General features: G+C 20.4%; 5 protein-coding genes across 5 annotated transcripts; 2 read left to right on the forward strand and 3 right to left on the reverse strand.

Annotated features, from left to right (window-relative positions):
- Positions 1-364: 364 nt before the first annotated feature.
- PRSY57_1449900 (hypothetical protein) lies at positions 365-2128 on the reverse strand (the record flags this gene model as incomplete). Its single annotated transcript, XM_012910095.2, has 1 exon — positions 365-2128. One exon carries the CDS (start codon positions 2126-2128, stop codon positions 365-367), a length of 1764 nt encoding a protein of 587 aa, XP_012765549.2.
- A 1133-nt stretch (positions 2129-3261) lies between these two features.
- PRSY57_1450000 (hypothetical protein) lies at positions 3262-5157 on the forward strand (the record flags this gene model as incomplete). The annotated part of the gene is made up of 1 exon (XM_012910096.2): positions 3262-5157. The coding sequence occupies one exon, from the start codon at positions 3262-3264 to the stop codon at positions 5155-5157; it is 1896 nt and encodes a 631-aa protein (XP_012765550.2).
- Positions 5158-5731: 574 nt separating this feature from the next.
- Positions 5732-7081, reverse strand: PRSY57_1450100 (hypothetical protein; the record flags this gene model as incomplete). Its single annotated transcript, XM_012910097.2, has 1 exon — positions 5732-7081. One exon carries the CDS (start codon positions 7079-7081, stop codon positions 5732-5734), a length of 1350 nt encoding a protein of 449 aa, XP_012765551.2.
- Positions 7082-8072: 991 nt separating this feature from the next.
- PRSY57_1450200 (acetyl-CoA acetyltransferase, putative) lies at positions 8073-9468 on the forward strand (the record flags this gene model as incomplete). Its single annotated transcript, XM_012910098.2, has 3 exons — positions 8073-8175; positions 8293-8424; positions 8507-9468. 3 exons carry the CDS (start codon positions 8073-8075, stop codon positions 9466-9468), a joined length of 1197 nt encoding a protein of 398 aa, XP_012765552.2.
- Positions 9469-9909: 441 nt separating this feature from the next.
- PRSY57_1450300 (hypothetical protein) lies at positions 9910-12327 on the reverse strand (the record flags this gene model as incomplete). The annotated part of the gene is made up of 1 exon (XM_012910099.2): positions 9910-12327. One exon carries the CDS (start codon positions 12325-12327, stop codon positions 9910-9912), a length of 2418 nt encoding a protein of 805 aa, XP_012765553.2.
- Positions 12328-12529: the final 202 nt, after the last annotated feature.

Genomic DNA, 12529 nt, shown 5'->3' on the forward strand with positions numbered 1-12529 from the left:
TAAAATTATTAAATTTTAAAAAAATAAAAAAAAAATAAAAAAAATAAAAAAAAAAAAAAAAAAAAATAAAAAAAAAAAAAAAATAAAAAAAAAAAAAAAAAAAAAAAAAAAAAAAAAAAAAAAAAAAAAAAAAAAAAATAATATAATTAAATAAAAAAAAAAAAAAAAAAAAAAAAAAAAAAAAAAATTCTATTATACATAAAAAAAAAAAAATATATATATATATATATTTAATTATATAACTATGGAAAAGAAAAAAAAAATTTTAAGACAAAACATTAATTTGAAATATTTATAATCTTATAAATATAAATACAATATTATTTTATTCTTCAATAAAAAAGAAAAAAAAAAAAAAAAAAAACTATGTTATCATTAAAAGAATTGAAGTTAAATATTTAGTTTCAGGTAAAGATATATGAATAGGATGGTCAGAACTAATTCTGCCTTCTCCTATTATTGTGCCTTCACATTTCGACCATTTTAATGCTCTTTTAATACAAAGTAATAATTTATCATATCCAATTAATCTATTACAACTTGATACAAATACATAACCTGGTTTTTGTATTATTCTAAAAGATACATATAAAAGTTTTTCATAAATTTTTAATGCGGATGGTAGACAATAATTATTACGAGCTAAGGGTGGCGGATCTATTAAAATAACATCATATGTTTTTTGGAAAAATTTATAATTATTACTTTTACTTAATAAAAATTCTATATCTTCTATGTACATATCTGTTTTCTTCTTTTCATATATTGATAAATTCTTTATATCTGTTAAAAGCTTTTCATTTATAACGGATTCAAAATTATTGTTATTTTCTTTTATAACTTGTAACAAATTATCATTCGATGTTTTTTTTTTTATTTTATCGTCAAATGAAATATGTGTGTTACTTTGTTCTAACTTTATATGAACGTTAGAATTTATTAAATGTTCTTCATTATTTAATTTGATTTCGTTATTTTGTAATAGTGCATTATGTTTTTGCTCTTTTAAATCCAAAGTATTTTTAGATATTGATGACGTGTCGTCAAAAACATTTTTGATATTTTTCCCTTTGTTATCATGTAATAATATTTGTACATTTAAACATACATGTAAAAAATTCCTAGCGCATCCATGAACAAAATTAATTTTGTCTAGTACATTATTATATTGTGCTGCATGTAACCCGTTTTGTATAGCGCAATAGGAGGAATCTACACAAGTTACCTCCTTAGCACCATAATATGCTAATGTAATACCAAAGGATCCAACATATGAGAATAAATCTAGAACATTTTTATCTTTACAATATGAAATAAGCATGGTACGATTATATCTTTGATCATAATACCATCCTGTTTTTTGTCCTTTCAATATATCAACAAAAAATGTTATACCATTTTCTTGAACTTCTATTGGAGATTTATATATGCCTTTATATATTTCTTTTTTTATAGGTAGTTTTTCTAATTTCCTTATTTTATTATCATTTTTTATTATAATAATATTTGGATTTAAAACATTTTCAATACTTTTCATTATAACAGGTAATAATATATCCATCCCACTAGCATTTATTTGTACACACACTAATTTATTATATTTATCAATAATAATTCCGGGAAGAAAATCACTTTCCGCATTCACAACTCTAAAGAAATTTTCATTATGAAATAATTCTAATCTTTTTTCATATGCTTTTCTTATACGTATATTAAAAAATTCTTCATTTATAAGTTCATTTATATTTCTACTTAACAATCTTGAAGATATTATAGAATTCCGATTATATATTCCTACACCTATATTTTCATTATATTCATCTTTTATATTAACTAAACATGGACTGTATATATATAACTCTTCTGCATTTTTTATATCCTTAGAATATAACCAAGGAAAACCGTTTATTACGCTCTTTACGCATTTTTCATGAAGAATTAATGTTGGCCTTTTTTTAGGATTATCTATAACACAATCAATATTACTATAATAATATTTCTTATCACACAAACATGCTATGTTTCTCTTCTTATATAATAAAAAATATATATTATTATTACAACTTCTTTTAAAACTAGAAAAAAAAAAAAAAAAACCTTCTTTAGGAAATTGAAGAAACGAGGCCATTATAATATATCAAACCATTTTAATACTTATATTGAAACATGTACAAAATAATAATAATAATGCATAGTTTGTTATAACAATATAAATAAATCTATACTAATTTTTTTTTTTTTTTACAAAATATTCAAATATGATAACATTTTTCTATTTCTATATTTATCCACACAAGTATTTCTTGTAGATCCATTATATAATTACCTTATTATTATATATATTTTTTTTTTTTTTTTAATATACATTTTTTATTCTTTTAATAAATATATACAACTGCATTATAAAAAATAAATAAATAAATAAAAATAAAACAAAATAAAATAAAATAAAATAATATATATATATGTTCAATATGTATAAATATATATATATATTTATTTATTTATTTATTATACATTTATTATGTATATATTTTTTTTCTACGTATATATAATATCTTTTCATTTTTTTTGAGGCAAATATATGAAATCCTACCCATAAAAAAAAATATAATATATATATATAATAAAATAAAATAAAATAAAACCTTTTATATATAATTCATAAAACGAATTATTTTATATATGTAATGATTTATATATATTATGATGAATATAATTTTTTACCACCATATGATTTATATATATATATATATATATATATATATAATATAATTAAAATATTCATATAATATTCGACTAATATGTAAAAAAATTTATGAATTTTTTTAAATGAGAGAATTAAAATTCTCATATTTATAAGAAGCCAAAAAAAAAAGAGCTTTGAAAATTATAATAAAATAATATAAAAATATATACATATATTTATTTTCGTTCAGATTATTATAAATTTTAAAAAGGATTAAAGAAAATGAAAATATAAGTATATCCATAAATATTTTATATATATAAAAATTTATATATATCTTCATAATATTTCCATAAACTCTGTACTGCTCTTTGTATAAAAAAAAAAAGAGAAAAAAAAGGAAATGTTTAAATCATAAGAGTATTATAAATTTAATATTATATGTTCATACCCTTTTGTTTTTGTTTTGTTTTTTCTCCTTTATATATATATATATATATATATGTATATAAACGGAGAAGTACCATAATTGAATTTTTTATTATAAATATTATGATATAAAATATTACAAAATGTATAACGGCATAGGTTTAAAAACTCCTAGAGGTTCTGGGACCAACGGATATATACAAACGAATATGGCTCACATTCGTAATGCCAGAAATACAATAAGAGAATATGAACAATTTAGAAATGAAGTAAGTATGAATAATATTGTAGATAAAAAATATACTTGTGACTTTTCGATTATTGAGCATGCTGAGAAAAGGAGAATCGAACTGGAAGTTTTATTATATGAAGAAAAAATGAGACAAGAAGGAAGTAAAAATATGGAAGAATTAATTAAGAACTATAGGCAAAAGTTATATGATGAATATTATGAAAAGAAAAAGATACAAGAAAAATATAATGTACATAATAATAGAGAAGGAGATCCTAATGAAAATACTCATATGCTTAATGATAGGAAGAGGAAACAAGTAGAAAATTTTGAACGAGCACTAAAAATAAAAAAGAAAAAAGAAAATGTTAATGTGCACAATATAACTTCTTCTAATATTAATAGTGAAAAATATGAGAAGAAAAAAAAAGATATCATTAGTGAAAAGGACCAGAACAAAAAAAAGAAAATTATGAGAGAAAAAGATGAAAAGAAGAGAAAAAAGAAAATTAAAGAAGAAAAAGATGAAAAGAAGAGAAAAAAGAAAATTAAAGAAGAAAAAGATGAAAAGAAGAGAAGAAGAAGAAGAAAAAAAAAAAAAAAAAAAAAAAAAGAAAGAAAGAAGGAAATTAGTGATACAGAAAGTGAAGAAATCTTATCTTCCTCAAATGATGAATCATCCATTTCTAACAGTTCAAATGATAGTAGCTATATATCGGATTATAGTAGTGACAATTCATATATTTCAAATAATTCACGTGATAGTAGATCCAATTCGAATGTGTCAAGTGATAGTAGTTCTAATTCGAATGTGTCAAGTGATAGTAGATCCAATTCGAAAGTGTCAAGTGATAGTAGTTCTAATTCAAAAAAATCACGTGATAGCAGTTCCAATTCAAAAAGTTCATGTATTAGTAAGTCAAAGTCAGATTGTGATAATTCTTCTTACCATTCTGATGGATCAAATAATTCGAGATTCTCAAGAAAATCTAATACATCTATTGATTCCTACGAAAGTAGTAAAAGTAGCTCAGGGGAAGTAAGACATAAAAAGAAAAAAAAAAATAATGAAAAGATATCAAAGAAAAAAAATGATACAAAATATAAAAATACTTCGAAAATAAAAAATATATCAAAATATTCAGATGAATCAAATTATTCTAGTGACGATTCAAAATATGACCACAAACATTCAGATCGATTAAAAAGAAAAATTCCAAAACAATGTTCTTCTAAAAATAAGGCTAATAAATTGAATGATAAATTGAAAAGAATAAGTTATAGTTCAGATTCAGGAATACGTTCATCTCATAGTATGAGTAGAAACTCAAGCTATGAAGAAAAAAAAAAAAAAAGCATAAGAGTTATTAAAAATGTTGAGAAAAAATCATATGAATTGGACAAAAGTTCAAATTCTAGCATTATAAAACATGAAAAAACAGATAAAGGAAATCACAGAAGAGATAGTTATAAAGAACAAAAGGGAAAAAACAAAAATGATGTGAAATCTAAAAAAAAAGAAAGCACAGTTAATGAAGAAACGTTGAAAATATTAAGTAATATTAAAAAATATTATAATGAAAAGAAAAAAGAATCATCAGATAAAGAAAATTCTGAATCTTATGCATCTGTATATTCCAGTTCTTCCGAGAAAATCAAAAAAAAGAAAAAACAGAAGGAATTAGAATATAAAGAAAAAGAGAAAAGGAAGAAAAAAAATTCAGATAACCTTGTTGACTTGGATGAACTAGAGAATATAAAAGATGAATATCTAAATAATCTAGAACGAACAAGAAAAAAGGGATGATGCAACAAAGAAAAACAATTAGGGTGAAAATATATAGAGTAAAAAAAGGAAGAAAAGCATTTTAAAAAGATAAAATAAGAAAAGGAAAAGATATCACATCGTGAAAATGTTCTATTTTTTATGTGAATAAAATATATATATATATATATATATATATATATATATATATATAAATATATTTAGGTATATTTCCATACCATTTTAAAAAAATATATTTTTTTTTTTTGTTTCATTATATTTTTAAATATAATAAAAATAATATAAATAAATGTTAAAATTGTATTTTTTTTTTTTTTTTTTTTTTTTTTTTTTTTTGTGTATTAATGTGTTGCTACTTATGTATAATTTTATTTTTGAAATATAAAAAAGAAAAAAAAAAAAAACTTAACAAAAAAAATAATAAAAATTGATTAAAATTAATTGTATATTTATATATATATATATAATTTATATGGTAAAATATAAACATTTATATTTGGTTCAAGTCAAATATTTATATTTATATATATTTTTAACAAAAAAAAGAAAAGGAAAGAAAAAAACTACATACGTTAGTATGATATTTATTCATTTTTCAGTTTCTACTTTTATTTTTATACCACTGTAATAATCCTCCAAGTAAACTAATGGTTTCTAATTCAACCTTATCATTATTTAATGTATTTAAAAATTGTTTATAATCGTTTTGTATATTTTCATTTGTATCATTAAGATCAATCAAATTGGAATTCGGAAAGAAGGCATCCCCTCCTACAGTTATCATTTTACCTTTTGTAAAGTATTCTACCCACAAATTATAGAAATATTTTAATAAAAATGTTAGTGTCCAAGCTATTGGTGCAATTATAAATAGAAATATGGAAAGTGTAAATTTATATGTATTTTTTTTTTCTAATAAAAATAATTCATTATAAAAAGGATTGACATTATGCCAATATGGTAAATTAGTTTGAACCAAATGATAAAAAGAATCTATACATACACCATCACATATAATTAATATATTTACATTTTTTTTTTCTTCAGGTATATAAAAATCATTATAAAGTTCGGTCTTCTTCATTTGATTTCTTAACATATTAATTTGGTCATATGTAGTTTCATTAAAAAACTTTAAGAACTTTTGTTTATAATATTTATTATTCTTTTTTTCATTTCCATAATTCATATATTTATCACACCCATCAGCATTATTAACATAGGATGGATTATAATATTTTGATTTTAATATTTTTAATAAATTAGCATGAAGGTTATATAACAAATAAAGAGCATTTTCTGTAATTAATGCTTTATAAAAATTGGGAGAATTATATTCTAAATTATATTCCATATTTTTATTCTCATTATTATATTTATTATTATTATTATATATTTTATTTTTTATGGTATCATTTTGTTTTAAATTCTTTTTATTCATTTCTTCCTCACTGTTAATAAGAAAATAATACAAAATGGATAGTATTTCTTTAGGGCTACTAAATAAGGCTGTACCTATACTTGTCAACTCTGTTAATCTATCCCTACCTAAACAAAAATGTGGTATATTCAATAATAAACATAGTTGTATTATTGATATATATTGACCATTCACCTTTTTTAAATTGACATGAATAGAATCAATCATTCTTCTTTGAATCAAATTCGCTCTATTAAAAGATTTTAAAATTTTATCATAATCAACATATCCAATACCAAATACTACAAAATCGTATTTATTTTTATTAATATGTTTTATTAAATTAAGACTTTTTATTTCTAATTTTTCTTTATTACTCTTATTACATGGCATGACATCACACATATTAAGATTTATGTTTATATCATTCCATTTCATTTGTAACTTTTTAAACTCTATATCATTCATTTTTGATGTAACATGCCCACTCACATTTTTATACCTTAACACAATACCCTTCCACATTATAAAAAAAAAAAAAAAAAAAAAAAAAAAAAATATATATATATATATATATTTATATATATAATATATTATATTATAAAGTAATTTTATATTTTCCTTTTAATATTTTATATATATATATATATATGTGCAAGGTCTCAATTATATTCCATTATATAAAACCATATGTATTCTCCTTGTTTGTGAAATATGCATATTATTGTTCTAATATAATTCACATTTTGTTTCATATAACCTTTTCTTTTATGTTTTACATACATATAATAATTTGAAATAATTACATTTGTGATTCTCACATATGCATCTATTTTTTTTTTTTTTTTTTTTTCTTCTTATGTTTCCCTTATTTTTTATAATCTTTTGTTCTGCTTTAAACTGTTCAACACATAAATAATAAAAAAAATAGAAAAAAATATTGTTTAAATTTATTTTAAAAAGTTATATGATTTATTACATAAATAATATTCGGAAAAAAGTATAAATCATATTAAGAGGGATATATTTTATACTATATATTTTAAATAATTTCATTATATATATATATATATATATATATATATAAATTTATTTATTTATATTCCAATATGTACATATTTTCGTATAACCTTTCTATAGCTAGAAATGTTTATATAATATCATAAGAAAGGTAGATTAATTTTTATTTTATTTCCATTTACATTATATTTTTTATCAATATTTTATAAATTTATATATTGTTTTTTAATTTTTTTTTTTTTTTTGTTAAATCATCTAAATATGGAAAGATTCAATATATAATAAAATATAATTAAATGAAATAAATATGTATCTACATATTAATTTTTTGTATAATATTAATTCGTATCAATATATTTATATATAGTGTGTATGGAATTTTTTATATATACTATAATAATTATCTAGTACATACATACAGACAACAATGTTATGAGATAATGTAATACTAGAGGAATTTATTTTATTTCTTTATATTTTCTGCATTCATATAAGGATGTTAATAAATAACGTGAGAAAGGTTTTTATTGTTGGTTTCGCTAGGACCCCCATTGGCGCATTAGGTGGATGTATTTCACATATACCGGTTCACAAATTAGGTTCTTTTGAAAAATGAAATAATAAAAAATTGGTCTTGTATAAAGCATAATATATATGTGTTTATAGTTAATATATATATATATATATATATATATGATTTTTTTTTTTTATCTTAGCTTGTGCTACCATTTTAAAAGCTCTTGAGAGAAGTCAAATAGAGAAAGAACATGTTGATTGCTTAATTTTTGGCCAATCATTTTCTAGTGGTTGTGGTCCGGTACCATTGCAGAAAATTGCCATATCAACCGGTACATAGAAAATGTAACTATACCCACATATATATATATATATATATATGTATTTTTTTTTTTATATTACGTCATTATTTAGGTATGCATATAAATACCAAAACTTATCTTGTGAATAATCTATGCTGTAGTGGTTTAGATTCTATAACGATTGGATATGATCTAATTAGGGGGGGTAAAGATGCATGTGTCGTAGGTTCTATGGAATGCATGTCTCAAAGTCCATATTTTTTAAAAAACTTGAGAACAGAGAAATATAGTTTAGGTAATAATATATTAAGAGATAGTATTATACATGATGGTTATGATTTCATGGTGAACAATAAAGAGTTGAAGACAAATAATAGCATGGAATTGTTTTGTAAAAAATATAACATACCAAGAGTTGATTTAGATGAATATGTTATAAATTCTTTTAAAAGAACTGCTAGTGCATATAGTGAAAATTTAATTCAGCAAGAGTTATTTCCTTTAGTAATACAAAAAAATAAAAATAAAATGCAAGTAGAAAAATCGGTAATTGATTCTGATGAAATATATAAAAATTATAATATAGATAAAATTTGTAATTTAAATAGTGAATCGATAATAACGAATTATAATATAGCACCGTTTGCTGATGGAGCTTGTGCTCTTGTATTAATGAGTGAACAGAAATTAAAAGAATTAGATATAAACCCAATAGCAGAAATTATTACATATGATAATGCTTCAGTATTTCCAGATGAATTTCCTTTTAGTATTCCTTATAGTATAGAGAAATGTTTAAAGAAAATAAATAAATCTTTTATTGATTATTATGAAATTAATGAATTATCAGCTCTTAGTGTTATTTTTGCTATGAAAAAATTAAATATAGATCTATCCAATATAAACATAAATGGTGGAGCATTATCTTTAGGTCATCCTACTGCTGTATCTGGTTCAAGAATTGTCATCTCATTAATAACAGTTTTAAAAAATTATGATATGAAGTTAGGGTGTGCTTCTATAAATAATTACCTAGGTTCATCAACATCTATTATAGTGGAAAATGCATATTGATAAAAATAAAACAGTTAACATACAAACATATATATATATATATATATATATATATATATATATATATATATATTTTTATTTATATATTTGTTTATTTATTTATGTTTATTGTGTAATAATAAAATGTTATTAATTTTATATGGAACCATGGAAAAAAATGAAGGTTATATTGTAAGAATATTAAAATGACAAAAAAAAAGAAAAAAAAAATTAAAATAAAAAAAAAAATAAAAATAAAAAAAAAAAAAAAAAATGGGTGAAAAAATAAGGATATAATAAAATAATTATATAAATCATAATATCAAAACACAAAAAAAATGTACACATATATATATATATATATATATATGTATATACAATGAAGCATTGAAGTACAATTATTTTAACAAATGGTATATGTAAAAATTTTGAAGAATATCTAAGTATCTTCATTTTTCATTCTCATATTTCATTCAACGAATCTATGCGCATTATATTCATTGTATTAATATCTTCCACAGAATTACTAGAATTTTCATCTGTGTCGTTCATAAGTTGTTTTTTTTTAAACAAGAATTTTTTTTTTTTTTTTTTAATTTTTTCTATAATAGTATATCTTTTTTTATTTATTTTATTTTTATATATATAATTTGTTTTATCATCATCATTATCTTTTTTATTCATATAATTATAATTATCTAAACAATTTGTTTTATCAAACGTTTTGTCAATAGAACTTTTTTTTTTTTTTTTCATTTGATTATTATCTGAAGCATCATTCTTTTTTTCATTTTCTAAATAACTACTGTAACATTTTTCATTAATTTGTTCTTCTATTTGTACTTTCTTTATATTATCTTTTAAATCATTTTTGTCCTTTTCTATCTTTTCAAAATAAATTGCTTTGTGTACACGTTTGTATATTTCTTCGTCTTCTTCTTTAGTTTCATCTTCTTCTCCTACTTCGTACGTGCTTCCTTCCACAAGAAATGAATTTGTAGTTTTTCTTTCATTATCCTTCAAATGCTCATCTAAGGTTTTCATATGGTTCATTTTTTTCTGTACATCATAATGAACACCACTTGTTTGTTTAACAGGTGTATCCTTTTGTATCACACCATTTTCTTTATCATGAGAAAATGATTCTACTATCATGGTATTTTGTTTCATTTCTATTGGGTTATTTATATCATATTTTGGTAATCTTATATTTTTATTTTCTATTCGATTTTCATTATGCATACATAAAATATTTTCATGATCTTCTCTTTTTTTTTGTACTGTTTCATTGTCTAAATTTATATTTTTTTTAAATGATTTACTACTAGATATATTAGCACTTTCTTTTTCTATTAAATATTTTGCTTGTATTATGTTTGTGTCCTCCTTTGAGGGTTTAATTTCTTCAGAATGTTCATGTTCTGGTATTTCTTTTAGATTTATTTTTTCTTGTACTCCTTTTATTAAGTTTTTTTTTTTTTTTTTTTTTTTTGAACTGCTAAATTCTTTTTTATATTTCAAATTTTGATTATTCCATAAATATAAATCTTCTGGAAATATGTTCACATCATTTTCCTTATGAAAGTATAAATATTGGATATGGTCGATAAATAAATTAATTCCTTTATTATCATATTCATACATAAGAAAATTATTATGTTGTGAGGATACATTGGTGTCATTATTTTTTCCTTCTATAATCTTTGTATTATTTTCGTGTGTATAAGAAAAACATTCATTGTTTAAATTATTATTTGATACATTATAAATATTATTTTTGGATGAATTCAAATAAGTAGTTGTTTCTTCTTGTCGATCATTCATACTGTTTTGAACATTTGTTTTTTCTTTATTTGGTGTTGTTACTATTGTTTCAGCATTAGAAAGTTCTTTTTTTATTATTTGATTTGTATTTTTTCTATCACATTTACTTTGATATTTTTTTTCAAAAAGGGATAGAAGTATTTCGTAAATTCCTTTATTATTATGTACACTAATATTGTAGACTTGTATTGGCATATTCTTATAATTATTAATATTCTCATTTATTATTTGTTTTAATAGATTAATAAGTATATTATTATTTTCTATATCATTTATGGTTAAAGACGTTTTTTTCTTTTGTTTTATATCATTAATAAGATTATTCATTTTTTTTTTGTCTTGGAAATTTAAATGATCATCACTATATTTATTATTATCATTATAATTATGTATAGATTGTTCTTTTAAAAATTGTTCAAACGAAATATTATTTATGAAAAAATAATTACATAATTTTTCATATAGAGCATTCAGATAAAAATTTAAAAAGATATTATCATTTGATATAGCATATTGCCAAAAGGTATCATTTTTATAAATATCTATAGATTTTATATAATTTGAAATACAAGGAGCTGAAAAAAAAGATGTTCCATCATCAGATTTATTTGCTAGTATAATAATAGGTTTAAAAAATTGTTCATTATCCATTCTTTTCTTTTCTTCATTATTCATAAATAAACATGATAAATAAATAATCGTTTTAAAAATATGACTCTCATATTTTGAATCAATTACATAAAATATTACATCACTATCGTGATAATAACAATCATAAATTTCTATTGTATTATCTGCTGTACCTTGTAAATCATATATTTTGAGACAATTTTTATGAAATTTTATTTTTGTTGTATTAAAACCTAAGGCACAATTTGATGTACTTTCATTTTTTGATAACGATGTATTTAATATTTCATATTTACTTTTATTATTATAGCTACTAATTAAATTAAATAACGAACTTTTTCCTGAACCTCCTTCACCTATAATTAATATTTTTAAATCATCCTCATTCTGTATGTTAGAAAAAACAGACCTAATTAAAGAAAACATCTTCCTTTCATAAATTTAAATAAACAACTAAATGTACTAAATATATAAATATATATAAATATATACATATATATAAATATATTACATATATATAAATATATACATATATATAAATATATACATATATATAAATATATTCATATATGTATGTATCTTTAATTATATATTTTTTCTATGTGTATAACCTAATCATATAATAAAG

This window comes from Plasmodium reichenowi, chromosome 14 (assembly GCF_001601855.1).
Source record: "Plasmodium reichenowi strain SY57 chromosome 14, whole genome shotgun sequence".
Taxonomy (NCBI): Eukaryota; Apicomplexa; class Aconoidasida; order Haemosporida; family Plasmodiidae; genus Plasmodium; species Plasmodium reichenowi.